This window comes from Tachysurus fulvidraco, chromosome 2 (genome assembly GCF_022655615.1).
Source record: "Tachysurus fulvidraco isolate hzauxx_2018 chromosome 2, HZAU_PFXX_2.0, whole genome shotgun sequence".
Taxonomy (NCBI): domain Eukaryota; kingdom Metazoa; phylum Chordata; class Actinopteri; order Siluriformes; family Bagridae; genus Tachysurus; species Tachysurus fulvidraco.
Window position 1 is genome coordinate 18,064,540 of NC_062519.1, and position 27,713 is coordinate 18,092,252.

At 42.8% G+C, this 27,713-nt stretch overlaps 3 protein-coding genes across 15 annotated transcripts in view; 2 read left to right on the top strand and 1 right to left on the bottom strand.

Moving 5' to 3' along the window:
* Positions 1–984: 984 nt before the first annotated feature.
* il17rc (interleukin 17 receptor C) lies at positions 985–12,174 on the top strand. Its single transcript, XM_027137460.2, has 15 exons — positions 985–1,241; positions 2,244–2,357; positions 2,623–2,866; positions 3,790–3,890; positions 4,822–4,921; positions 5,420–5,452; positions 6,189–6,307; positions 6,981–7,034; positions 7,193–7,262; positions 7,525–7,748; positions 8,666–8,722; positions 9,263–9,308; positions 9,448–9,543; positions 10,105–10,143; positions 10,410–12,174. The coding sequence occupies exons 2-15, from the start codon at positions 2,253–2,255 to the stop codon at positions 11,144–11,146; spliced, it is 2,025 nt and encodes a 674-aa protein (XP_026993261.1). The 5' UTR covers positions 985–1,241; positions 2,244–2,252; the 3' UTR covers positions 11,147–12,174.
* A 684-nt stretch (positions 12,175–12,858) lies between these two features.
* LOC113636994 (protein disulfide isomerase CRELD1) lies at positions 12,859–17,091 on the top strand. Of its 5 annotated transcripts, none has more exons than XM_047806027.1 (7): positions 12,859–13,274; positions 14,750–14,780; positions 15,160–15,360; positions 15,523–15,606; positions 15,782–15,877; positions 16,372–16,512; positions 16,615–17,091. In XM_047806027.1, the coding sequence occupies exons 3-7, from the start codon at positions 15,204–15,206 to the stop codon at positions 16,833–16,835; spliced, it is 699 nt and encodes a 232-aa protein (XP_047661983.1). In that variant the 5' UTR covers positions 12,859–13,274; positions 14,750–14,780; positions 15,160–15,203; the 3' UTR covers positions 16,836–17,091. The 5 variants fall into 5 exon arrangements, with proteins under 5 accessions (XP_047661983.1, XP_026993183.1, XP_026993182.1 ...); XM_027137382.2 differs by having other exon boundaries at positions 15,198–15,360; positions 16,618–17,091; XM_027137379.2 differs by having other exon boundaries at positions 12,876–13,274; positions 15,198–15,360.
* Positions 17,092–17,445: 354 nt separating this feature from the next.
* The window catches only part of erc2 (ELKS/RAB6-interacting/CAST family member 2), a 38,672-nt gene continuing 28,404 nt past the window's right edge, over positions 17,446–27,713 (bottom strand). For 5 of the 9 annotated variants that reach the window (XM_047805935.1, XM_027137466.2, XM_027137467.2 and 2 more), the window contains 9 exons: positions 26,587–26,664; positions 25,400–25,411; positions 25,106–25,223; positions 24,829–24,989; positions 24,539–24,686; positions 23,619–24,188; positions 23,441–23,503; positions 22,942–23,114; positions 17,446–22,261 (listed from right to left, as the gene is read on the bottom strand). In XM_047805935.1, the coding sequence (XP_047661891.1) occupies positions 23,477–23,503; positions 23,619–24,188; positions 24,539–24,686; positions 24,829–24,989; positions 25,106–25,223; positions 25,400–25,411; positions 26,587–26,664 (1,114 nt within the window). In that variant the 3' untranslated portion in view covers positions 17,446–22,261; positions 22,942–23,114; positions 23,441–23,476. The remainder of the gene's footprint in view (positions 22,262–22,941; positions 23,115–23,440; positions 23,504–23,618; positions 24,189–24,538; positions 24,687–24,828; positions 24,990–25,105; positions 25,224–25,399; positions 25,412–26,586; positions 26,665–27,713) is intronic. The other 4 variants (XM_027137473.2, XM_027137472.2, XM_047805940.1 and 1 more) reach the window with 2 other exon arrangements.

Here is a 27,713-nt window from a genome sequence, read left to right on the forward strand (position 1 = left end):
ATATTTGTGGTTGATGCCAGTGATGCCACCTGCTGTACCAGATACACTGGACCCATCACCACACATGTGCCATGTCAGTGTCACTGCTGTACAACTGACACTGCTATACTGACGATATAACACGGGAAGTCGTGGCCTAATGGTTAGAGAGTTTGACTCCTAACCCTAAGGTTGTGTGTTCGAGTCTCGGGCCGGCAATACCACGACTGAGGTGCCCCTGAGCAAGGCACCGGACACCACTGCTCCGGGTGTGTGTGTGTTCAGTGCTGTGTGTGCGCACTTTGGATGGGTTAAATGCAGAGAACGTCATCATACTTAGCCGTATGTCATGTCACATATCACCACGCAATAAACACCTGCTTGGTGGCGGTCACTTCAAATAAAGGAAAGAGTAGACGATCAATACATTGCAATATGTGATAAAATGTTTATTTGTTTGGTTTATACGTTTCCTCGGGTCCTTTATTCACCATGCCACCAGTAAAGGTGCACTTCAAACCCAATACACTTCATAATGAATGATTATTAAGGATTAAACCTGACACAACGACCGGCCTGAGGGGGGGGGGGGGGGGGTGTTCCTGCTAACACAATTCCTGTCTTGTCTATTAATGGTTATTTCATTAACACAGATGAAATAAAATTAAAAGAATCACAATATGTTAATTCACTTGATGTTTTGTTTGTGTTTTTTGTGATTGTTTGTTGATTTAATCTGGTCTACTTTTCTCTGTGAGCAACAACTGCCTTGTATTTACGGTAATATTCCCACCTAGTTGTCCTACAAGACATGAGTACTAAACACGCCACCTTACTAAAAAAAACATAGCACAATATTCCTCACCTGCTGTTTGTAGGTAACACGTGAGGCGTGTCGCGTAGTAAGGAGCACTGACTGCAGCATGCACGTGACTCCGTGGGCGTGGCTTCGGCTTTATCTGCGTCACCGGTTTCCATAGAAACAAACTTCTCAAGAAAGTTGGCAAATCGGTCAGAATAATAGCCATAAGATACGTTTTTACTTTAAAACTTTTAAGTCCTACAAAACCTGATAAGAAAGTGTACGTGCATAAGTGCCTTATTTGTTTATTTATGTATTTATTTATTTATTATTATTGTATATAGATAAAATAACAATCATAATCATAATCATAGTTTAGCTGTGAGTCAGGTATAAGCCACGCCCACTTCCTGGACTTCTCACCTGGGAACGCAGCGCGAGACCTGCGTACCTACGACAGGTAAGAACGATCTAACAAACAAATGCATTCATACGCACTTTTTATTAATGTTTTAGTCCATAGACATAAAGAGATCCTGATTTTTTAATAGAACACAGCTTGGGTTAGATCAGCGGTGTGTGTGTGTGTGTGTGTGTGTGTGTGTGTGTGTGTGTGTGTGTGTGTGTGTGTGTGTGTGTGTGTGTGTGTGTTTTATGGACGAGTTTCTGAGCTGAAACAGAAATATGATGTCGTTTCTCTGATAGATCTGTAATTAACTTGTTATAAACTGCCCTCCTGGGAACAACAAGCACAAGAAGAAGAAATTGTCCGGATTTTATGTTTACATGTTACATTATCTAGTTTAGATTTCAGTATCGGTTTGTGTTCCCATGTAAATCAGAAGCACTTTGGTCTAGATGACGAAGTTAAAAACCAAATCTAGATTCTTTCTTTATCACTTTTAGAGACGTGACAATAAAGTGTCTAACTTAGTGGATTAGAAAGCAGAGTAATGAAAAAACTTTAGCTCTGTTATATTATATTATATTATATTATATTATATTATATTATATTATATTATATTATATTATATTATAATAAATATAATATAGATTAATATAATATATAATGTAATATAATTTTATATATTAAACCTGATCTTATGACATTACACCAGGACAACACCGACCAGACTGTCATGTTTATTTGAACATACGATCTGTAAAACACTTTTTACAACTTTATTATATCATAAAAATTTTACTATTGCTAGTTATAATAATAACAATAATAATAACAACAACTATTATTGTTGTTATTATTATTGTTGTTGTTATTGTTATTATTATTATTATTATTATTATAGCACTTTTCATTTTGAGCACAAAAAAAGAAAGGGATTTATAGTTTACAACCAGAATATCAACTGTCGAGAATTAACAGGACTAACGTATTGAAACGTATGAAAATATATATTTATTGTATATCCTTTGACTTGTTTTTTCTGACTGAAAACAAAAGCGCACAGCCATGTCCACACCGTGGCGTCGACTGTTCTTCATGCTGGTTGGAGCTGTAGTGTGTGCAGCAGATCTGGAGAAATATGACTCACAGGGCGACATCACCTGCTCTCAGGTGAGCTGCACAAACACCTCGGAGTTAAGATCTTTAACTACACAACAAACCCTTGAAGAAAAGAAATGAACCTGAGGGTTAGATACTGTGATGGAGTGATTTAAAATGTATTCCGTTGTCAGATGAACTTGTCAGTAAAGACTCGGCTTGAGGGACATGAAGCTGTGACTAGTCTCGTTATAAAGAAAGGTTAAATTCATCAGTTTGTGTGACTGTGTGACGTTGAAACAAGTTTTATTGACTTTGCCTGTTTTGTTTGTGACAGGGTTTGAAACAGTGTACAATCGATAATATGGACCGCGTGCTTCCTCCGTGTGATGGTGCACTTCCATTCTGCACTTCCACCCTGGTAGATGTTTTGGCTCTCGGTGTGCAGCCTGCTCTCTGCACCAAAGCAACCATGATGTACAAAGCGTGTCTCAGGATCCGAATTCAGCTCAAAGTCCTTGCTACAGATAATGATGACGTCAGCGGAGAAACACAAGAGGATTTAGAAAACGAAGACCCTGGTGAGCACGCAGAGCATCTACACCAATCTGCCAGGAGGAGCTTCACTCAGAGGGATTTTCTAAATTCTAAACAAGTCTAAAATAAACCTGGTTCCTCACCGGTTCTCCGGAGTTCCTAATGAAACTGTGCGGAAAGTAAAATCCCCTGTGTGGAGAATCTGAGAATGGACACGAGTATATCGTTTGTCTGTAGGGCTTTTAAACGTGATGGGAAAAGAATTGTTTAGTAAAATCAATCCATAGTTTTCTGTATAAATCACTTTGGACATTCGATTTTTGATAAAGAAATTTGGATCGCACTTAAATTATGTTTCTGCCAGAAATTTTGTTTCTAAGACAAAATTGTTTTAATTGGTAGTTTATATACTTTTTATTAGCAGTTTATATTTATTTTTGTTAAAAAAAAAAAAACTTTCTGTGAGCAGGGGTGTGAACTTTATGACTGGTAACGTAGCTTTGTTTCCCTCTGACGAAATATTTCTCGTGTGGAACTTAATATAGTGCAGCCATTTACATGGTGGCATGTTTACCAAAAATCTTTTGTTTTTGAGGTTCCTGTTTCTCATATTTACTTATTAACCATGCAGTAACCCTCTCTCTCTCTCTCTCTCTCTCTATATAGATATAGAGAGAGATAGAGAGATAGAAAAACAAGAAAACATGGATGTAGGAGAGAAAAGAAAAAGCATAACCCTGTATAGATATATATATCTTTCTCCCCCCTTCCCTATCTCTTCTCTCTCTCACGCTCTCGAGCACTCTCTCCGAACTGCTCCCTCCCCTTCCTCCCCCAGATCTATATATATATCTCTCCCCCTTCCCTCTATCTCTACCCCCCTTCCCGCTATCTCTCTCCCTCTCTCTCTCTCTCTCTCTCTCTCTCTCTCTCATCTCTCTCTCTCCCTCCCTCTCTCCCTCTCTAGCTGCTATAACCTTGTGCTATGTGTCTGCACCGAATCTTAAGTCCTGCAAAGAGATCAAGTTTTTTGTGAAATCCAGCACACAGAATCACCAAGAAGAATCGGTGAGCACAACAGATTTACTGCAACACTGGCTATAAAATACAGGACTGTTGACTGTTTCTGTTCTAGTGGACTGTACTAGTACTCTAATTTAGGCTAAGGCTGGATCTCAGGACCTGAAACATACTGACAAATACAAAAAGTTTTTGTCTGTTAGCATGTTCACACACCTCCAGCTCTACGTCAGTATTTATTGGCTGTCCTGTGAGTTTTCCATCATACAGCCTGATATCAGACGAGTCTCCCTACAGCGCTCAGGATGATAATAATAGAGTCGCACTTTGTCAAAGGTTGTGTTTGGTCACAGCTGCTGATGAGCGTAAAGAATACGTCTGTACTGTGTGACTGTATCTGTATCTCATTGTCACGAAAGCTTAAAGAACACATTTGTGTTAAACTGGCAGCAAAAGAGGTAAATAATCTCTTAGTGGTGTAGAAATCTCAGAAATGTAAACACTCCTCACTTCCTGTAAAGGGTTTATTTAGTGGCTGAGATCAGATCACTGTCTGATCCTCCATGACAGTGTGTTATAGTGTTACAGTATATTGTGGTGCAGGTGGTGGTGGTGCAGGTGCAGGACAGTGTGTTATAGTGTTATATTGTGGTGCAGGTGCAGGACAGTGTGTTACAGTGTTATATTGTGGTGCAGGTGGTGGTGGTGCAGGTGCAGAAAAGTGTGTTATAGTGTTATATTGTGGTGCAGGTGGTGGTGCGGGTGCAGGAAAGTGTGTTATAGTGTTATATTGTGGTGCAGGTGGTGGTGGAGGTGGAGGTTCAGAACAGTGGGTTATATTGTGGTGCAGGTGCAGGACAATATGTTATAGTGTAATATTGTGGTGGAGGTGGAGGTGCAGAACCGTGTGTTATAGTGTTATATTGTGATGTAGGTGGAGGTGCAGAACCGTGTGTTATAGTGTTATATTGTGGTGCAGGTGGAGGTGGAGGTGAAGGAAGGTGTGTTCCTGGGCAGCACTGTGAATGTCTCGGTGCACAGCAAGCATCAGGTGGTGCAATTCCCACGGGTTGACTCAGGTGAGACTGCACTTCATCTCAGTCACATGACACACACCTGAGTGGCGAATGGGAAATTATTTAATATCACTGCTATATGTTTTACATGTAAACTAACAATGAATAAAGAATGAATTATTATATGACAAATCTGGCAACCCAACCAGACCCAACCAATGGTAATGAGGCAAAAGTTTACAACAACGTTCTGATCTGATTAATGGAGCAACAACACACTTTTTTTTAAGAAAAGGACATACAGTGAAAGAAACTACTCGTTAAGATAAGCATTTAAACTTCATTGTTGTCGCAGCTCAAGCGCGTCAGTCACTGATCTGCGTCTTTACTGCAAACAATTCCGATCATCTTAAGACGCACAGTATGGCATGTAGTTGGACCTGTTCATTTGGAGTGGCCTGGAAGTTCAGCACATCTCCACATTTCCTGCTTACTGATTCCAGCTCTGTTTAAAGTTAATGAGAAATGTTAAGCTTGTTGTTTTGTTTCCTTCCTCCACAGTTTGTCCGTCTCCTCATATCGAGGAATGTAAAAGTGAGTATCTGCTTTGGTTTCTGTAACCTGATGATGCAATTATGCTTCTTTCAGCTCATTTGTTTGTCCTCGTCTGTAGCTGCGGCAGAAAAAAGGTTGATGGTTAATCGCCTTCTTCTGAAAATAGGATTAGTGTGTGTGTGTGTGTGTGTGTGTGTGTGTGTGTGTGTGTGTGTGTGTACTGTAGAGTAACTCATTATCTCAGGCTAATGATTAGTGACTAACTGCATATGCGGTAATAAATTGCAGCTATCAGCTCAGTGTATATGGGTCATGAACGATCTAATACAAGCTTTATAGCATTTTTTCCGAGTATGAGGCACAAACTGTTAACCAGTATAAAACAAGGGGGTGGGACTTAAAAACCTGATACATCGTGCCTATGTGACAGTATTGTGTGTATCAGCAAAGTCTGATTCTCACACAACTCACGTTTATTTAAACAGCCGAAACTAAATCTGTGGGAAAAGTCCTGTAACTTTTAGAAGGTTTATACTCATGACGAGTGGCGTAGCAGAGCCAGTAACACTCGCACCGGAGTTTCACACGGCTTGGTCTTTGGTCTAAATCGGCTCAAAGAGTTCATGAGTCAAATCGTACATAATGTCCTAGTGTGTGAATTTCTGGGGGGGGGGGGGGGGGAGGAGAGAGAGAGGGAGGGAGAGAGAGAGAGAGAGAGAGAGTGAAATGAAAACAGAGTTACGTAACTAATTGCTGTGGTTTAAATGTGCGACAGATCCCATAATCTACCCAGAGATCGACGAGGAGAGAGGAGTGATGGAGCTGAAGGCAGAGCTGGATGATCGGAAGGAGCTGCATTTGTGTGTGAAGAGGAAAGGGATGCCCTTGTGCAGGGTGAGACCCGTCTGCTGCAGGCGCCTCATCACCTCACACCTCCATCTGATCGGTCACGCATTCCTTCATGGAACACTGCTTTGTCTCCCTGTTTAGTTTGTGTTTATATTCATACATATTCAGCCTTAAAGAGCTGTTGTTATCTCATGTCACAATCAAAAGGAAACCAAGACGAAGCGAAGCCTGAGATGATGAGCACCTTAACATCTTTACACAGCTTTCGTTCCTTTATCACACGTTTATCCAAAGTTCAGCATGAGGGTACAGACAGATCCACCCTGTAACACGCTAACTGCCTCTATTAAAGATCACACTGAGGTTAAAATAAATGTGATACACATCAACTCAGGAAGCTTCTATCATCCTCTGAGCCATTTATAGCTGACGCAGTAGACAGTGACATGAGAGAACACAGTGACATATAGTGCAGCCTAGTGCAACAGTGCGAGACAAGGACAGTGGCAACAGACAATACACAACACTACAAGACAAATACACAAAACACACATACAGTAGTGTAAAGTTTGCTGTGCAACAAAGTGTAAACAAATACAAAAGGGTTGTAGTAGCAGGGGTTAAATAAGGTACTGAAATGTGTTGTTGGATCAAATGCGTCGGTGAAGAACAGCTTTGATTAAATACTGAAGTGTAACGTTGTGATGTTCGTCTGCAGACGAGTGACTGGACCATCCCTCTGCACGCCGTCACACACTGCATGTGTTTCCAGGTACACAGCCCAGATGAATTCAGTGATAAGCATGGCTAGTTCAAGTGGGTTTTTCTGTTTGTTTTAATATCCCCTCTTATCTTCTCTGTGTGTGTGTGTGTGTGTGTGTGTGTGTGTGTGTGTGTGTGTGTGTGTGTGTGTGTGTGTGTGTGTGTTAGGCTTGGAGAAAAAACACAGAAGATAAAATATCTTCCCGGTCTGAAATGTGCCCCTTTGAGAAAGACAAAGGTAAATAGAACCGTGTGTGTGTGTTTTACATTACAGTAACACACTGCTGTTAGACACTTGATAAAAACACTTTAGCATGAACACATATTTATGTGTGTGTGTGTGTACATGGTGTACATTCATTAATTCCGCCTGGTTAAGCAGCGCTGTAGCCCTGACTGTGGCACACACACACACCCTCCCACTGCTCAGGATTCACTGCTCAGGTTTTTTTGTCTGTCAGATATTTTGGTTGTACACTAACGAATACGTCGAATTGAAGGGTTCAGGAGGAACGTGGTGAAGAATGTGTCTCTGTCCGTCGGACACTCTGAGACGAACGAAGGCCGTCCAGCGTTGAACTGGAACGTGAGTGCCCCCTGCAAACTGGAGGTCGAGGTGTGGCCGTGTCAGATGGCGATGCATGTGGGAGGAGGCTGCAGGGAAGTGCTTGGGTTCAGACAGAACATCAGCACAGGGTGGGATGAGAACATCAGCACACTGTGGGTGAGTGAGTGTGTGTGTGTGTGTGTGTGTGTGTGTGTGTGTGTGTGTGTGTGTGTGTGTGTGTGTGTGTGTGTGTGTGTGTGTGTGAATGTTCTACACCTCAGCAGATGATAATCCTGATGTAATTGCAGTGTTTGATCCTGAGGTGTTCTTTCTGTGGTCCCATCATGACCAGTGCAGCACTCTGCTGTTCCTCACACGTTCTGTAAACCTTTTCACTCAGAAGACTTCCATGTAGACCTTCTCTGGAGACTAAGAACCCTTAATTACACGATTTGCTCCATTTATTCAGTACAAACTCCATATCACAGGTCACTGGTTTCTTTTTAATACCGTTCTTTAATGGTTACATGTCTTAAATATGAGATAACTTTAATTATCTTCACACCCGCGTCAGGAATCTTCACTGATCCTGTTCGGCTTCCAGTAGAGTTTCTAATGCCTGAGCACATCAGGCACATCAGGGCTAGGTGTGTTAGCGTAGCGTCGGTGCAGCCCATGTTCACGTACCCAACCTGTAAACACACCCAGTAGTCTGAGTAGTTTCGGGTGTGGAATGCAGGGCATGTGTGGAGGTTCAGGTTCAGGTGTGATTATTACCAAAACAATGTCTGTTGTTTATTCACGTTACAGGAAACGGATTAGTCATAGCAGAGCTTCTAAGATTTAGGGAAAACACCACGCAACATCATTTTTTCCCGTCCATATTAAACAAGGAGATTTATAGTATACCGAATTGAAAATGAAGTAACTGTGTTTACAGAGAGAGTGTGAGACATCACCACATTGTCACCCTTAGTGACTTCATCGGTGCTTCTTGCCGACATGTGTGACTGTCACGCTCAATGTGTGACACTTGACAGCCCTGTAATTGTGTGTTGTCAGTTAAACAACACTCAGGCTTTGTTTTATTACAGACATCCGGTGCGTTTCTGGACGTTAGAACTACAAACCACCTGCTGCCCTGTGTGATGGTGAGACACTTTACCATCAGACCTGAGTGATGCTTCATCATTAATATAGACATCTATTAAAGGGTCCCATCATAAACCAGAATGTATTATTAAAAGCTGTGTGTGTGTGTGTGTGTGTGTGTGTGTGTGTGTGTGTGTGTGTGTGTGTGTGTGTGTTTGTGTGTGTGTGTGTATGTGTGTGCGTTTTTGTATGTGTGTGTATGTATGTGTGTGTGTGTGTGTATATGTGTGTGTGTTTGTGTGCGTGTATGTGTTTGTTTGTGTGTGTGTGTGTGTATGTGTGTGTGTTTGTGTATGTATGTGTGTGTGTTTGTGTGTGTGTGTATGTATGTGTGTTTGTGTATATGTGTCTGTGTGTGTCTGTGTGTGTGTGTTTGTATATGTGTCTGTGTACTGTATGTGTGTGTGTGTGTGTGTGTGTGTGTGTGTGTGTGTGTGTGTGTGTGTGTGTGTGTACTGTATGTGTGTGTTTGTGTGTACTGTATGTGTGTGTGTGTGTGTGTGTGTGTGTGTGTGTGTGTGTATGTGTGTGTGTTACAGTTTAAATTAGACGGAGAAGCCTTCGGCCCTGTGTGTGATCATTACAGTGAGTGTTAATAAACATCTTTCTCTCTACAGTTAATGTTGTATTTTTATGAACATTTTATCTTTTCATCTTTCTTCACATTACAGTAACAACATTAAAACATTTTCCTGTTTGTTTCTGGATTCGTTTCTTCACTCAGCCTCTAGGGGGCGCTGGATCTGTGTGGTGCTGCTGCTGCTGCTGCTTGTGGTGCTGCTCTCAGCAGGAGTGTGTGCGCTCAGGATCAGACACAGAGGTGAGACTAAGGAACATGAGGAAATGTTGTGAGACAGAGATGAGAGAGCACTGTACAGACTTACAGGATCACACTGTAGGTGTCAAATCACAGACTGCCTCTGTGCACAAATTATTGGCACCCTGTCCCTCAGTGGAGAGCTGGTGGGGTTTTGGCTGGAGGCACACAGACGCTTCACATCCTGTGAACTCCAGTCAGTTTCATACCATGTGACCAGACTCGAGTTTATTGTTTATTGTCAAGCTTTTAGTATCTTCAACTGTGTGTGTGTGTGTGTGTGTGTGTGTGTGTGTGTGTGTGTGTGTGTGTGTGTGTGTGTGTGTGTGTGTGTGTGTGTGTGTGCGTGTGTGTATGTGTGCGTGTGTGTGCGTGCGTGTGTGTGTGTGTGCGTGTGTGTGCGTGCGTGCGTGTGTGTGTATGTGTGTGTGTGTGTGTGAGAAAAGACCCATGATCTCAGTAATTCCAGTGATGCACTTTGCTCTTTGCAGCTGTACAGTACAGAGTCTGTGGACAAAGCACTGTTGTTCAACCTCTCTCTCTCTCTCTCTCTCTCTCTTATAGAATGGCTTTCAAATTCCAACCCGGCATATCAGTCCCAAGGTATTTCTCTCTCTCACACATACAAACACACACACACACACACACACACACTAAGAAGTTTTCAGTGTTTATTTTTCTATAGTTCTTTTTGATCTCCCTTCTTTCTGTCCTCTAAATTCCTTTAACTTTATTTCCTATATGTCTTCTTTTCTCTGTGTGTGTGTGTGTGTGTACGTTTTTCTTTATCTTATTTTTCTTCCTCTTCTTTATTTCTTCATTGTTATTATTTTATTTGATCTCTGTCTCTCTGTCTCTCTGTCTCTCAGGTCGCCTTGGTGACGTGCTGCTCGTGCACTCATCCGGTTCTGATTCGTCTTTCTCCGACACCGTGTGCTGGTTTGCTACCTGGCTTTCTGAACTCGGGTTCTCCGTCTCTCTGGATCTGTGGAACCAGGCTGTTGTGAGTAAACTGGGTCCGACCCCGTGGCTGCACTCGCGACTTCAGCACGTCCAAAAGAGCGGCGGAAAGACCTTGGTGCTGCTCTCACATGACGCTGTGCACCGAGCCGAGGCCCACTCTGAGAGCTGGAGCTGTGTGTCCAACAAAGAAGACGGCAAGACAAGCAAAACGTCCTGGATGTGGAACGCCGACGTCTTCAGCTCGGCTCTCAGCTCAATTTTCTCTGCTCGCCTGCAGGGTTGCGCCGTTGAGCACTTCGCTCTTGTGCAGCTGGAGTCAGGGGCGCTTGAGCTGCCTGAGCTGTTTCAAGGCCTGAAGCTCTATCAGCTGCCCTCAGAATCTCAGCGCCTTCTCACCGATCTCCAAACCAGGAGCCTGGGAAGCTTTGGAGCTCGGCTCAAGAGGTTCCTCTGGACCTGGAGAGCATCAGCGAGGCTGGAGAAGAGGCTGAGGGACTGTGGGAAAGAGCAGCAGACACCTACAGAGTCCATGCTCACACACGTCAAATCGCTGAGTGTGGAGAAGGACACTGAGGAGGAGACACTCCCTCTGAACTCGTATTTACCTCACAGAGCAGGGACGAATGTAACAGTCCGGTCATGAAATGAAGAAGTCTGTACAACATGTACATATGAAGGAAGAAAACGTTAATGTGTTCGCTTCTGTCAGGGATTCTATCAGTTCCTGGAAGAAGATGTTTCTGTGTTATATCAATATTTCTTTGCACCAAGTCTGGGAGATACACATGAAGTTCCAGATCTTCAGCGTGCCAAAGAAGCTTAAATCTTCACCTCAGTGACACAGAGACAATGTTAAAGACTTGGTACAAAGTTTTAACTTCAAATCAGCTGAAACAAATCTGCTTGTAATTATCTGAACATTATTTTAAACAATACCTGCAGGGCTACATGACAATTTAACATTATTCTAAAAACTGTTCTGGTTCCGGTCCATAGAGGAAGTGAGACGAAAGGCGGGACGCAGTAACAGGATGACCCTAAACCTGGGGTAGAAGGTTGGGAAATGTAAAAATGGAAGAGATTCGTGTTTAAGGAACTTACACCAAAGTTTCACTCTGTTAGCTTTACACTAAAGTCACTGAAGTCATGCTGATGCTGGGCTCGGAGACTCAGAGCAGGTCTGCAAATAACTCACCGTGACGACAGATGACGAAGATGATGATGAAGATGACGAAGAAGAAGATGATGGACTGTGTGTCTGAGTTTGGGATGCGTGTGTGTGTGCGTGTGTGTGTGTGCGTGTCCGCATTTAGTTGTTTCGTTGTACGAAAGTATTGTGCACTTTGTCCTGCAGATGAAGGCAGACGACAGTTTGTGCAGGCTGCAAGTCAAACACGTAACAGTTTTATTTTATTCTGAGCAGAACGGAACACGATTCAGCAGACGAGGCTCTGCTCAGAGACGGCGGGTAAACGTGTAAATATTGTAGATGTGTCTCTATATACTCAAACACAATTACTGCGGATTATATCATCTACATGAGAGCGTTTTACACTTTAACACACGTCGCTTTTTAATCTGAATGTGTGTCAGTTAATAAATTATGAATAATGTGTATTGAATCTTCTGATATTTACCACCAGTTTATTTAATAAACCCACAATGAAGACACCAATATTGCCGACGTCGTTGTGTTCAGCTGTCGGTTTCTGATTTAAAGAGTAACTACGCATGGGGAAAAATAAAAAAGTCACATAAAAGATGTTTAAACACAGACGTGATATCAAGAGGTTTTGGGCGAAAAGTTATAAAGCTCTCAATTCTGAGGTTTTAGTTTTTCCTGTTGTTAATTGACTTTTAATGAACTTCATGTGGGAATTTATTATTGACTTCATTTATTCTCCCATCACAAAAACTACATAATGTCACAGAAGGAATAAAAAAGGAGATGAGACGAAACCCAGTAAAGTTCCAGTAGAGCTTTAGAACTGATTATTAGTAGTAGTACATATTATTATAATTATAAATATAGTTAATGTAATTTATGTAAATGTGGTGTACCAGTAAAAGGAAGAGAACTAAAAATAAAGTTCAAAATAAAGTGAAATAAAGAATTTTTTTAAAAACTCATTTTCTATTTAAATAAATAGAAAATGAGTTTTTAAAAAAATTCTTTATTTCACTTTAAGTAAATAGAAAATGAGTTTTTAAAAAAATTCTTTATTTCACTTTATTTTGAGTTCTCTTCCTTTTACTGGTACACCACATTTACATAAATTACATTAACCTTTAAGGCTTTAGATCATTCTCATTATATTTGACCTTTTTTGTTTGTTTCTGTCTGCTCTAAAAATAAAATAAATAAATAAAAATAAATAATGTTTATTATTATTAGGACCAGGGGGACACATTGGACATGGGGCACAGACTTTTGCACAACACAAGCTGGTGTGTATACATTAAAGTGGTGTGGATGTGGTTCAGCTGATGGTGATTAATGGTGTAATGGGGGACATTTGAGACTCTCAGGGGCTTTAAAACTATCCCAAGCGCTTCTGGGGCTATTAATAAACGCGGGTGTTTGTTTCTCCGCCCCCAGAACAGCGGACAGTAGAAAGAAGGCAGGACAAAAGCTGGAGATTAAAGCACACGGCACTGACTTTACTGCCTCTAATCAAACTGTGCTGACTTTACTGCCTCTAATCACACGGTACTGATTTTACTGCCTCTAATCTACATTCACACCGGATTAAAGACTGAGCAGGAAGAAGGTAAGGAGAGAAACGACACGTTTATACCGACACTAAACATATACCGTCACAGCAGCTACAGAGACGCGCGCGCGCACACGCACGGAAACAAGCCGTAAATGAATAAACCGGATTGTTAGTGACACCGAACGCGGGACGCCGTCAGTATGAAACAGAGCACGCGCCGAGCCACGCCCTTTAAATAACCTCAGGTGCGCGAGGACAGGTGAGGACAGGTGCAGGTGTGCAAAATAACCAATCAACTCACAGCGTTAACAAATAGTTCAGATATCAATCACAGTCAAGCGACTAATGAACTTAATGCTTATATATATATATATATATATATATATATATATATATATATATATATATATATATATATATATATATATATCCACAGAAGATGCATTTAAAGCAGCAGAACTGAATGTAGAACTGAATGTAGAACAAACAAACAAACTTCACTCACTGAAACAGACTTTTGCCTCTTCTCACATCTTCATATTATTACTGTTAAATTTCTGTCATTATGCTGTGGTTAAAACTGTCTTTTTATCTTTAGATCTCTGCTGAATTCAGATTTACTCTTACAGAATATTTATTTATTTGTTTGTTTGTTTGATTGATTGATTGATTGATTTATATAAACAGCTACACGCTTCATTTCCTTACTGTAAAAAATCACAGTGATTTCACTCACATGGATTTTTGACATTTTCATCTGGAATCTTCTTCACGTTATTCTGCGACTTGCTCTTTTCTTTGTGTTAATCTTATGTTCCACACGTTATCAGAGATCCTTCATGTCTTTAAGTGTGTTTAAGTTTTAAGTGTGCAGTTTTTTTTTAAATACTGAAATTACTTTCACAACTGCAGTAACACAATAATCAACAACAGTTTAAAGGTGCGGTCTAAGATTTTTGAAAGCCAATGTTGACATAAAATCACCAAAACAAACACTGAACACTCTCTCCGCCCATATTGACAAGCCCCGCCCCTTTCTGCTCATTGGCTACACGTTTGTTTTGTTTTGTTTGTTGCCCCAACGCAGTTTTCTGAAGCATTTCTCAAACAACTGAGACCCCACCTTTAACAAAAGCAACAGTTTAAGTGATAAGTGAAGAATTTGTCCAATCAGGTCTCAGGAATAAAGGTACCAAAGGTACTCCTCTGTGTATATTTTACTGCGAAACATAAAGATTATTTAACAGTTATTTAAGTTATGTAATTAGACCTTAAGGACCAGAACATAAGAAGAATATTACACCACATGAGCCTTTATAAATAACAACCACATCTGTATTTTACCAAAACACCAGCAACATTCACAGGTAGCTGAGTAACTTTATATCTGATAGGTCGAAAAATGCAAGGAGAAAGTTTCTATTTTAATTTCTGATCCCAAGTCCTGGACACCCAGCATGTTTAATGCTGATTTATTATTTACTTCTTGTGTCTCTATTTTCACTTTTTGTTTGTTTTCTCAATTTTAGTTGTTCCTCTGAGTCACCAGGTGTTGTTGAGGTAAATGGATTGAATGCTGAATTTCTTCATGCATTGTGTCAGTGGAGAGAACGAGACTAAAGATTAAACAGCATTTAAATGTAAACTGGCAGCAAAATTTTAAAATATAAAAAAAAGTTAGCTGACATTTGTACTAAAAGTTTGTGTTTGTTTGGAAGAGAAACTTTTCTCTCATAAAACTTTTCTCTCATAAATTATAAATCAACTACAGTACCATGTGAACCTCGGGTCTGTGAACTGCTGTGGTACATATTATACACATACACATAAGATCAAGTCTCTGTCTCAAGTCTCTGGGCTGTAGGGGCGATGTTCATGCTGTGTTTGTCTCTGGGCTGTAGGGGGCGATGTTGATGTTGTGTTGGTCTCTGGGCTGTAGGGGGCAACGTTGATGTTGTGTTGGTCTCTGGGCTGTAGGGGGTGATGTTGGTGCTGTGTGTTGTGTTGTTCCTGCTCCTGCCTCCTGCACTATCTCTGGGCATCAACTGCTCAGAACACTGCAAAGCATGTGGAGGACCTAATAGAGACCAGTGTCTGCAGTGTCTCCCAGGCTTCATGCTGCATGACAGTGTGTGTGTGGGTGAGTACTGTGTGTGTGTGTGTGTGTGTGTATGTTGTATGTGATGTGTGAGTGTGATCTGTGTGTGTATGTGATGTGATGTGTGTGTGACGTGTGTGTATGTGATGTGATGTGATGTGTGTGTGTGTCAGGATCTGTCTGAATGTGTTTCCTCTGATGCAGATATTGATGAGTGCGGGACAGAGTTGGCGAAGTGTCCAGCTAACACCTACTGCCTCAACACACATTCTTCATATACATGTAGAAGTGAGTACCCCCCCCCCACACACACACACACACTCTCTTAAACTAAAGAACCCAACACAGAATTTCTTTACAAAATAAATCTTGGACTCTGCTAAATATAAGATTAATGATAAAGATTAGCATACTAGCTGTTCAGTATAAAACCTGTCTTACTGTCCCCTCGTCTGTGTGTCAGGTTGTGACCGAGCGTGTGTGGGCTGCATGGGCAGTGGTCCTGCTCGCTGTAAGAAATGTGCTCCAGGCTACAGATCAGCTGATCTGAAGTGTTTAGGTGAGCTACACAATCTGCAAGAGGCCTCGTTGGATCAAGAACATTATTTTTACTCAGTCAATAATGTGATCAACGTTAATATCGATGATATTACAATAACTTACACTTTTACCCCTGTAGATTTTATGTGATTGTAAATTAGTGTTAATGTGAATGTGCAGTGTGTGTAGTGCACTGGGGGATCCACCAGGGATCACACACAGGATTTTACTACTACACCTCCTTCATTAGGGCTGATGTAGAGGCCACGCCTCCTTCATTAGCGCTGATGTAGAGGCCACGCCTCCTTCATTAGGGCTGATGTAGAGGCCACGCCTCCTTCATTAGGGCTGATGTAGAGGCCACGCCTCCTTCATTAGGGCTGATGTAGAGGCCACACCTCCTTTCAAACTGAAAGACTGACACAGTTGCATTAACACACTTACACTTGACATGTTGTACTGTGTACACTGTGTATGTGATGAATCTAATGGACAGATGAATCTGTGTTTCAGACATTGACGAGTGCAGTGAGGAGGTGTTGGCCTGCTCTGACATCAACGCTCTGTGTGTGAACACTGAAGGATCGTTCCAGTGTCACTGTGCACCAGGTTTTACACGCACAAGAACAGTGTGTGAGAGGAACCAGATACCTGGTGAGAAAAACCCAGTAACATAAAAAACACCACAACAAATGAGCAACGGCATGATGCTGTCAGTGCGTCTCACTCCTGTCTCACTCGTCTGCTTGTCTCCAGAAGGACAGGAACGTGGCTTGTTTGATGATATCCAGGACGACGAGGTGGAGGTGCTGAAGCAGATGTTCTTTGGAGTGATTCTGTGTGCTCTGGCCACGCTGGCTGCTAAAGGAGATATGATGTTCACCTCTGTGTTCATCGGTGCCGTAGCGGCCACGCTAGGGTACTGGCTCTCGGACAAGAGCGACCGGCTGCTGGGCAGCTTCCTGAAGGGCAGATGAAGTGTGTGTGCAGGGCAAGGAACAGGACCAGGACTGACAACAATAAGAGAACCATCTGAGACCTAACCTTTTATCATAACAATTTTAGGGGAAATTATACTGTACTTCCTTCTCCACAGGACTGGATCATTAAGTTTATTTGGACACTTGTATGTTTTGTGTGTTCAGTATTAATCAGACTGAAGGTGGTTTATTGTATGAACGGTTACTGACAATGATGTGATGCTGTGTTATAAAGTCAGACCTTTAATCCGGACAGCTGGTAAAATAATCTCTGCATTAGAGCTCATTAGTGGACCAGAGCAAACACTTGGAGCACACTGGCTTTCAGAAAGGACGTCACTCTTTATTGAATGGATATAAATCGATTGGCCGACACTCAGTAACATGTTCGATCACGACAATCACAATAGCAAACACCTGGTGGGTGCAGAGGGACGGCGACGTCCCACAATGCATCAGAAACACCAAACATGACACACAGAATTCATGCTGAGCTCCTCCTTCTTTTACTCAGGATCTATCAAGATGTCCTGTAATCACACCCACTCTCTCTCTCTCTCTCTCTCTCTCTCTCTCTCCTCCATAAATACTCATGCAAGGTATGCACACACACACACACACACACACACACACACACACACACACACACACACACACACACACACACACACACACACACACAATGACAGACCCATGCTAACCCACTGTCAGTAACTTGCACAGATGAGCAGATATCAGTCTTGAGATAAACCCAACACGCTGCGATGTGGAGTGTGTCCCACACACCAGGACTGACTGATGCACTGTGGATAATAAAATCCCACACACGTTTCACACACGTGACTCATTCGGCATGCGAACACTCACCATTATATTCTTGTTCTGTATGGTTACGGCACATCGTAAACACATTTACATATAGAAATCTGAAATATTTTCCAAATCCTTAATTAATCTGTAAAAACAAAAACATAAAATTAAAGAACAAAACGACCGGCACACAATTTGTAATAATGAAAATAAATAAATAAATAAATAAATAAATAAATAAATAAATAAACTATTCTCTTTTTTCTAACATTGGTCACAGTGATTTTTCTTTTAAACATCCAGAGGTTTTGCCTTTTTTTGACATCGTGAACTTAAACTATACAACCGGTGCTCGCTCGCTCTCTCTCACACACACACACACACACACACACACACACACACATATATATATATATATATATATATATATATATATATATATATTATTCCTTTTTTTCTCAGTGTGACCCCCTCAGTCTTTTTTTCGTTTCGATCACTTCACCCACCTCAATGACACCGAACTCGATGTGCGCCGACGGCTCTGTGCGTTTTTTTTTTTTTTAAATATATATTTATAATATACATTACATTTCCAACATACGACATGTCTCTGTTTCACGGTAGGAGATTTTACTCCTGCTTCAAGTATCCAAGATGGTTAAAAGACCTGAAAATGTTGGATTGAGGAAAAAAAACACCCTCTGACCTTTTTTTTTTTTCGGTTTCCGTCTGAAGGTTAAACTTACTGACGACAAACATACAACTGCACAGAAGATCGTCGTGTCGTGAGGTTTAAGATGCTCGGATGACAGAGTGAGCTCGGTACTGGTGAAGATGAGGAGTGTGTGGCTTCAGAAACACGCTAGTGATATACGGCTGTGATCGAGACTGACCCCGTGCTTCAGGACACGCCGGGAGACGCTCGAGAGCAGAGTTTCTCGAGCCGACAGCTTCGCCTGTTGACGATCTTTTACATAAATCTTAGTACAAAGGCCACAAATGCAAGAAAAGGAGCGAGTCCACGTTCATCTTGAAACAGTCGCTATTTTTGAGCCACCGGTCACATCTCGTTTGCACTTGTGTTCTTTTCCAGTTAAACAGAACTTTTCTCTGTCGTTCCTCTATCTATCCTTCACTTTGTGTTCACGTGACTTTATCACACTCCGGCTCCAGCTGGGTGCTCCACAAGTGAGGAAGGTGTGGACCGATGCTCCAGACGTGACAACAAGGCATTCCAAAGCATGGCAGCAAAACAGCTATATAAACATTGGTACTAACTTTACAGTGAGCAACTCTAAACCTGTGACAGTATTTCGTTCAGAAACCACTGCCTCACCTTGTGGAGCTGCAGTGGTTTACTGTATGTTTCACAGTGAACAATAATTACTGGACCTACAGTAACAAGGAAATGCTCTAATAAATCATCCATAGCTAATGTCTCCTAAACGTAAAAAGTAGAACTGTAAATCTGGGGGGGAAATAAGACACTTTGTAGAACAGCAATGTGAGGCTCCAGAACAGGGGCAACAAGCAAACACAATGGCAACAGCAAGTAGGTAGCGTTCAGCAAACAGAGAACTGTGGTAGGGTGAGAACGAGATGTTCCACAGATACAGCAGGCGAATGAAGGTAACGAGTAAACGCTCGGATCCCCAGCAGCCGAGGTCACGACTGCGACTAAACAAAAAACACACTCCAAGGGCACGGCTACAAACGAGCGCTCATGAGCAACAGCATAGATGTTCTAGATTCAGCACGGAGCGAACAGTAACAGCGGTGTCTAAAAGCGGATTAGAAAAGAGCAAGATATTTTCTACAACAGCAGCTTGATGTTCGGTGACCACAGAGACACTCTGAACGTTAGAGACTTGAGACTCGCAGTCTAGACGGCAGCCGTGAGAAAGATGATATCACAGTAACTGTACAAAAAAGATCAGTAATAACAGTCAGGTCTTGGTCTTATTATTCCACAATGAACACTCAATCCAGTACAGGTACAGATTTCTCTGGCTTTCATTGAAGAACTTCGGGAAAACACGGCCGAGTTGCTTAACAGCCATCGAGAGCGAGTCGCAGTCAGCCGAGCTGCCGAAACCAGGATGTCACGCAAACAAGCCGACGTCATCACGGTGCTTACGATTTAAACTAAATAAAAGCCAAGTTCTTTGCGAACTGGGAAGACATCACCACGACACTGGTAATATGTGCTGAGAATGGTCCGAATTTCTTGCATAGACAAGTCCGAATGTTTATCGATCCTCTGACACCTTCAGCCGTGTGTTCTTGAGCTGATTAGGGAAGCTACAGCTTGTGACGGTAACTCGGTGAACCTGCTTAGCCCTGTAAAGAGGCGTAAACCACAGCAGGGTTTGGATGCTTTCTGGAAGAGTCTCTACTTGTTTTTTGTTTTCTGTGCCTGTACATCTAGGTCAAGCAAATTCTGTCATTTCTGCAATCGTCATTGAACACGTTTTTATTTTCAAGAGAAGATCTTGTGATGGGCCTCACAATCTAAAGACTCGCCGTAGAGACACAACGTTCATTCATTCATTCTCTACCACTTATCTGAACTTCTCGCGTCATCGGGCATCGAGGCAGGATACACCCTGGACGGAGTGCCAACCCATCACAGGGCACACACACACTCTCATTCACTCACACACTCACACACTACGGACAATTTTCCAATCCAATCAGAGATGCCAATCAACCTACCATGCATGTCTTTGGACCAGGGGAGGAAACCGGAGTACCCGGAGGAAACCCCCGAGGCACGCAGTCTCGAACCCCAAACCGAACCCCCAGTCGAACCCCCAACCCTGGAGGTGCGAGGCAAACGTGCTAACCACTAAGCCACCGTGCCCCCCATCGTGCCTCCACCGTGCCCCCAACAGCACTTCGCAAAATTTTCTTCCCGGAAATAAGATATTTTCTCATTTTTACATTTGTTAACATTACGACCATCACTTCATATACACCGGTGTATGGATCTGTTTTGTCCAGGCATGAGCCACTGTGTATGACATGATCTGTCATTAGGGTTTAGGCATCATTTTCAAAGAAATGAATGATGGTATTGGAAGAGAACAGGATACTCAGTCCTTAAAGTTTTCACATTTGTCCCGATCACATCCTGAGCCTCATTTTCTTCCTGGACACAACAAATCTGACTTCCTATAACAACAGGCAGATCATTTTGTTCTGATATGAATGGTGAATATACTGAAATCTTTACCAAACACCCAACGATAAGTGTCACAGACCTGAAACTTGACCAATCGAGTGTCGATTAACAGCAAAGCAACGCATTATAACAGATGACCAGTCAGTGTAACGATGGCTGTTTCCATACTGGTTTGGGTGTAAAGCACCGATAAAAGCACCATTAGGAATAAAACCCTGGAGTCGGGCAGAAGATTCTACCTCTTCTGTTTTAAGCCCATTTTGGTGATTTACATCATGATGGTTTGGGTGAATCCAGCAGCCCAGAGGGGATGGCAGCGGAGGTGCATAGGTGCGTAGCATCACACATAAACCAAGACACCAATGAGGAACATGAGCAGAAAAAACCACCAGTACAGCTGACACATTGATTATAGAGGAACCCTCTGACATCCATTTGCATAAATATGATGACCAAAGTGTTTACACACATACTTGAGTTGCTAATAATTAAGCTAGCAACTGTTATGTAACATTGGGCCGACACTGGAGTACCACACGGTAAACAAAACCTAATTATTTAGCAAGCTAATGGCCCGCTAACTTCAGATCTCAAAGAGAACTGTACAGCATTCGAGTAACTGTAGAGAAATCACCAAATAGCCAACTAGCTTGATAGTTAGTCGTTGCCACAAAGCTAAATATCGTCCACCTAGCTAGCTCGTTACCATAAGATGGATACAGTCCTCAAGGGTCATTTTTAAAGGGCACACTTCAATGACAAGGGGGGCACACTTCAAATGTTTCATATCCTTTTTCTGACCAGGAAGAAACAGATTTGTAGAGTCATCCGTACGGCCACACAGACGGCTGCCAGTGACAGAGCTGCACTGACTCGAAACTTGCCCTGACGTCCTGCTAACTCCACACTGTCACTAAGAAGACACCAGAAACTTCCCTCAAACTGCACCCCCCAGTTTACTCAACACTAGGTGCTGAAATTCACTATGTACTGAACTTATATATCAAATTATAATTCTGTAACAAAACAGTAACAAATTTATAGATGACAGACAATTTTTTAAACGTTGTCAAACGTTGGTTTTAAAGTCATGATCACAGAACCTTCTGGCAGTTGACAAAGAGATGTGAAATGAGTCATTTTTTAATTTTTTTTGGATTGGCGGGACCCATAGTCCAGGCTCAGCTGCTGAGTCAGAGACGGGGCACGGACGAGCGTGAACGAGCAGACAGAGTCACATCGAAGAGGCTGGAGATAAGAAGGTGAAACGGATGAAGGCAGGTCAGCTGCATATGAGGACATCCTACGGCTTTTGTTCAAGTAAGGTGTCCAGAGTGGTGTTTTGATCAATATTCCATCAGGCACCAGGTGCATCTGCATCTCTAGCATCCAGACCTGCAAATCTCTCCATCCTTATTTCTTCCCACATCTGCAAAATTGAAGAAATGTTGATGTGACGCTTTCATTAATCAGGATACTGAAATGGATATCAGTGTCATAGTGATACAGAGATGATCAAATAATCATTAGAAAACCATATCTGTGCCCTAACCATGTAGCTAACATAATGCAACTTCTGGGGAGCTAGTTGAAGTGAAGTGACGTGACGTGACATACGGCTAAATATGGTGACCCGTACTCAGAATTTGTACTCTGCGTTTAACCCATCCAAAGTGCACACACACACAGCAGTGAACACACACACAACATGAACACACACCCGGAGCAGTGGGCAGCCATTTATGCTGCGGCGCCCGGGGAGCAGTTGGGGGGGTTCGGTGCCTTGCTCAATGGCACCTCAGTCATGGTATTGCCGGGCCGGGACTCAAACCCACAACCTTAGGGTTAGGACTCAGACTCTCTAACCGTTAGGCAACGACTTCCAAAAAGTTAGCTAGTTACCTGCAGTAAAACAGACTAGGTGAAACAAAAAGCTATCTGATTTCCCCAGAGAGAGGAAGACTGTGTAGCTGTTGACCTTATCATCCTCTGATAAAAGTTGGAGGTGAAGCACATAGTGTTTGTGACCTTAACTTTTGTATTTTCATGTCTAAACACTCGTCTCATTTTGAGCATGCCACCACCTTTAAGCCTCTCGGGTATTCCTACCTGCTCAGGTGTGAGTTTTCCCCCGGGCCTCACACATTCACACCCCTCCTGCTCCTCTTCCTCAGTGTGAAGGCTCTCTGCTGAAGTACATGTCTGATGGGAGACAGAGTCCGGCCAAGTGGATAATGGATAGTTTCATCTGTATGACATGGTTATGCACCTCCAACTTTCACCTGGGATCATGAGATGATGAAAACGCAAAAAAATTTATAATATTTGACTTATTCACATCTTTGAAGAATGACAGTATCTGAAAGGGTTACAATAAACAATTGTTTCTAAAGAAGATATCTTAAAGCCGTAAAAAAAGTCGTATTTTAGAAGTGATGTTTAGTTTAACTCTGATCTAACACATCGACAATACAGCGAGAGGACAAGGTGGAGTATCTCTTGGACTAGTTTTTGGGTAAGCCCACATTGAGTGTGTTCCACCAAAGCATTTCTTTGCCAACGTATTAAAAACTTGGTGGCATTGAGGACAGAAAACATGAGCTCTCACCCTATATAAGATCTGCACAGCTTTGGTTTGAAATGGTTATGCCCAAATGCCCTCCTCGTCATCCTGTGAGTGGAGGCATGAAGTTAGAAACATTAGACAGGAGGTCAAAATATCAGTGGACATGCATCGAAAACAGAATCTCACAGCCAAACAGAATCAGGTCAAAATCTGAACCCACCGGATCTGGAGTGGGTCTGTGTCCTTGGTGGGGCGGCCCGCGGGCGGGGGCACGGTGGTGTGGGGGTGGATGCCGAGGGTGTGGTCCATGAGGGGCAGCATGAGGAGGGTGGTGGGGGTGTTGAGGGTGTTGAGGGTGTTGTGGGTGTTGGGGGTGCTGAGAATGGGGGCCCTGCTGCAGTGGTTGCCCATGTTGAGAATGTTGCGGGTGTTGCTGAGGAGGAGGAGGACCAGAGTGCTGGTGCTGTGGGTGGGGCTGCTGGGGCCTGGGCGGGTGTTGATGGGGGCCAGGTGGCTGGGGGTGTTGCGGGTATGAAGGATGTGGTGTCTGTTGAGGATGAGGGTGTGGAGGTAGGGGTTGAGGATGTTGGGGATGGAGAGTGTGTGGGTAGGGTGGTTGCTGTTGAGGAACGGGGGCATGTGGGTACAGAGGCTGGCCCTGGGCAGGAGGTGGGCCCTGTGGGTGCGGGTGTGGGGGTCCCGATTGGTGGTGGTGGTGCTGCGGGGGAGCATGAGGATGGTAGTGGTCATCTTCGTAGTTGTCTGACATTAATTTCATTCTGCTTTGGGTCTGTCCAGATCACAGAAAGACATCATACATGGATTTATCACATCATTTCTAACAGCAGCATAAATGGCCTCATGATTTGTGAATGGCTTTAAGTCCTGAACAAGTGGTTGTTTTTATTTCGGAGAGGTCGAGTGCAGTATGGGTGGTTCTTACTGTTGTGCGAGTACTTCGAATTGGTTTGAAAGTGTTACAGATTCTTCTGCACATATTTCCTATATAATAATAATAATAATAAGTTTTAAGTCTGCCGAAAGCAAGTGTTCAATGCAAGCGTTTGATGCACAAGTTTCAGTGACAGTGTTCCGTTTCTAACAGCTATGTCAGAGTGACTGTCGTGTTATCAAGCTCACCTGCTGCTTGAGTTGTTGCATTAGCCTATCTTTCTCACGCTTTAACGACATGACCTCATCCTGGATTTTCTTCTTATTAGAAGAAGAAAGCTCCAACAGGGCGATGTTGGCATCCTTCTCACTGATGGCAGCCAGGAGGGCTTGCTGCCTACGCACAGAGACAGTCCCAAAGAAAAGACGGTGAGGAACTAACAAATTGTTTTACTGTCAGAGTATGAAAGGGATGAGACTAGAGCAAATCTAGAAGACTGGACCTGTTGGAAATCATGAACAAAAAAAGGTGCTCTCACTTCATCTCCAGAATTTCCTCCAGCTGCTTGCGTCTCTCCTGACGGAGGTTGGTCAAGTGTCCGTCCTTCTCGGTCAAAGATTGCTGGGTTGAAGACAAGCGCTGCTTAGTGGCCTCCAACTCCTGCCTCGTCTTTTCCAGCACCGTCATCAATTCCTCCATCTGAGAGACAATGTCTGTATGTCAGTGGTACTGTACATGGCTACGGGAGCATGCTGAACTCGTCCACACTACAATCCTTCAAAATCTGGGCTGCCTTGAAAGACGTACACACGCACCTTGGTATTGTCCATGGGGTTGTCCTTACGAGGGTCCGGCAGAATGCTGCTGCCTTTTTTCTCTCCTTGCTGCCCAAGCTTTATGACAGGCCCCTTTTTGTTCTGGTCTTTGCTCTGCCTGGGAAGTTGGGGAAAGGTTAAAGGTTGACAAGTCGAACTCGTCACACATCACGAACCTCTTTTTTTAGGCACCGCAAAATTACAAGACCTGAAACTTCCTGCAAGACCCAAACTGATGAGTGAGACAAAGTTGTGAGGAAGAAAGGAATAGCGACCTTCCAGGCCTTCATTTACCTTGGTGCAAGACTGCAGGACAGAGATGAGGAAGAGGAGATAAGCAGATAAGAAGAAGAGAAAAGAAAACATTAGAGTCATCAGAAATGCAGGTGAGGAAAACAGAGAGGAGGACAGATGTTCAAATCAGGTCCTGAAGAAGATAATGCAGGATGCTTCTTTATCCTCATCATCATCATCATCATCATCATCAGTTCGGCCTCACGAAGTGTGTGAGTACTAACATGCAGTGGCTCAATCAGCCCAGCTAGGACAGGAGCAAGGGAACGAGGGTGCAACAATTAGACAAAAATAAAAGTAGTCAGGGACGCAAGACTTTTTGATTTTGAGTAGAGAAGCTGTTTGGGCTTTAAAGGAATAATACATATCATAAATACTAACGTGGCTAGCAGTGAATAAAGGCTACTAGCAGGAATCTCTTAGCATGTATGCAAATATTAAGTACACTAAATGACACCTGCTAGTTTCCATTTACTTTTAGCAATGTTAGCATTCTTTTGGTGACATATTCCTTTAAAGCCAAAGATTAGGGGGAGGCACCATTCAATGCAAAGTGAGAGAGAGGGACAAGAGACAGGGGTTAAAAAAAGAAGGAGCTGGTGAAAGAGCAGAGGCAAGGTGTAGGAGACATGGTCAGGGTTGGACACGGTGCAAACGTACACGAATTAGTGAATGTCATGATCTCAGGAACGGGGTGCGGTGGACAACGTGAACAAGGCAGCTGAAACACGGCTTGTGAGAAAGAATGAAACTTTGACACAAAGTGAATAACAAAAGGATCGATAAAAAAGAATGGAAAAAAAAAATCCAGATGATGCCAGAAACTAACAGAAAGAAATGCCACACAAGGTAAAATACTACAGAACACACTGTCTTTTTATGCAGTAATCAAGATGCACTACTTTTTGAAGCTAATTTTCCATTAGCTTCGTATAAGGGTCAGTGATCGTTCAGCGGCTGCCCAACAAAAGAATACACAATACACCAATCACAGCAAGGCAGTCACACAGACAGATAGATAGTTAGATAGATAGATAGATAGATAGATAGATAGATAGATAGATAGATAGAGAGAGAGAGAGAGAGAGAGAGAGAGAGAGAGAGAGGAGCAGAAAGACATGCAGAAATGCAGGCAGACAGACACGCAGGCAGTGCAGCCGAGCCGTGATTCAGGGCAGAGCACTCACTTTCCCAGGAAGTCCCACACCATACCCCCAATCTGCGGGGGGGCAGCGGACACTGAGGGGGCGGATTCAGCAGGGGCTCTGCCCCCAGGGCGGGGCATAGAGGCAAGGGACAAAAGGGTGGACACAGATGGGTGGAGTCATGTTTGTAACAGAGGGGAAAGCGTTGAATGCAGAGATGAGAAATGGAGACATGGAAATGAACAGATGGACATGAGCGTACACAAGAGTGGAAAATATGAAATGAGTGACAGATGAAGGGAGAGAGAGAGAGAGAGAGAGAGAGAGAGAGAGAGAGAGAAGGAAGGAAGGAAGGAAGGAAGGAAGGAAGGAAGGAAGGAAGGAAGCCAATTGCAAAATTTTGAGGACAGATATATGATAAGACAAAGGGAAAACAAGAGAGTGGGAAAAAGAGAAAGAGAAAGATAAAGAGAGCGCAAGCCAGCAGAAAACACAGTTCACACAGTCCTGATCGTTTAGTGAGCGCTCGTACGGAGAAATGCAACAGCAATCTCTAAGCGACAGAAGGCGTTATTGGGTCTTAGAAAAATCCTCCAAGTTTCCTGCCTTGTTATTTACAGATGAACCTAATGCTGTATTTAACCTGCTCAATATCCCTCACAACCCGTGTGAAGCTCGGGGTTAGGGTTAGGGTTAGGGTAATTCTAGGGGTAAACCTAACCCTACCCCTAACACATGAACACAGGGTTATCAGCATGCTTGAGAAAAAAACTAATGACCCTTTGACTCAGGCGGTCAGTTGAGCCGACACACGAGAAGACAGCGTGAGAGATTTCCACTGCAGGCCAACAAGCAGGCGTCACATCACAGACACGGGCTGGAGCTCAGAACACGTCTGGTTTGGCTTAAACTACGGCTTAATTACATCAACATGTCCTTTCAACGTGAGATCCGTCATCAGCCGAACTAAACTTTAGGCAAAAACGGAAACAAAATCTACACAATTCTGGAAAAATGGATGTCTAAAGTTTAAAGGAAGCAGAAATTCTGACCATAATGATGAACATAATAATACAGTCGAAGACGGTTTACTGATATCTAACATATAGAAACATTTTATATGTAGTGTATATGTCACTGTAGGTATTATATGTCACTGTAATGTCACT

Excerpts from the sequence above, each read along its gene's own strand:
- il17rc (XM_027137460.2), top strand. The coding sequence starts at position 2,253 with ATGTCCACACCGTGGCGTCGACTGTTCTTCATGCTGGTTGGAGCTGTA. Across the intron at positions 7,035-7,192 it reads CACACTGCATGTGTTTCCAG|GCTTGGAGAAAAAACACAGA; the intron begins GTACACAGCCCA and ends TGTGTGTGTTAG. Across the intron at positions 7,263-7,524 it reads CCCCTTTGAGAAAGACAAAG|GGTTCAGGAGGAACGTGGTG; the intron begins GTAAATAGAACC and ends GTCGAATTGAAG.
- LOC113636994 (XM_047806027.1), top strand. The coding sequence starts at position 15,204 with ATGTTGGTGCTGTGTGTTGTGTTGTTCCTGCTCCTGCCTCCTGCACTA. Across the intron at positions 15,361-15,522 it reads GCATGACAGTGTGTGTGTGG|ATATTGATGAGTGCGGGACA; the intron begins GTGAGTACTGTG and ends CCTCTGATGCAG. Across the intron at positions 16,513-16,614 it reads TGAGAGGAACCAGATACCTG|AAGGACAGGAACGTGGCTTG; the intron begins GTGAGAAAAACC and ends GCTTGTCTCCAG.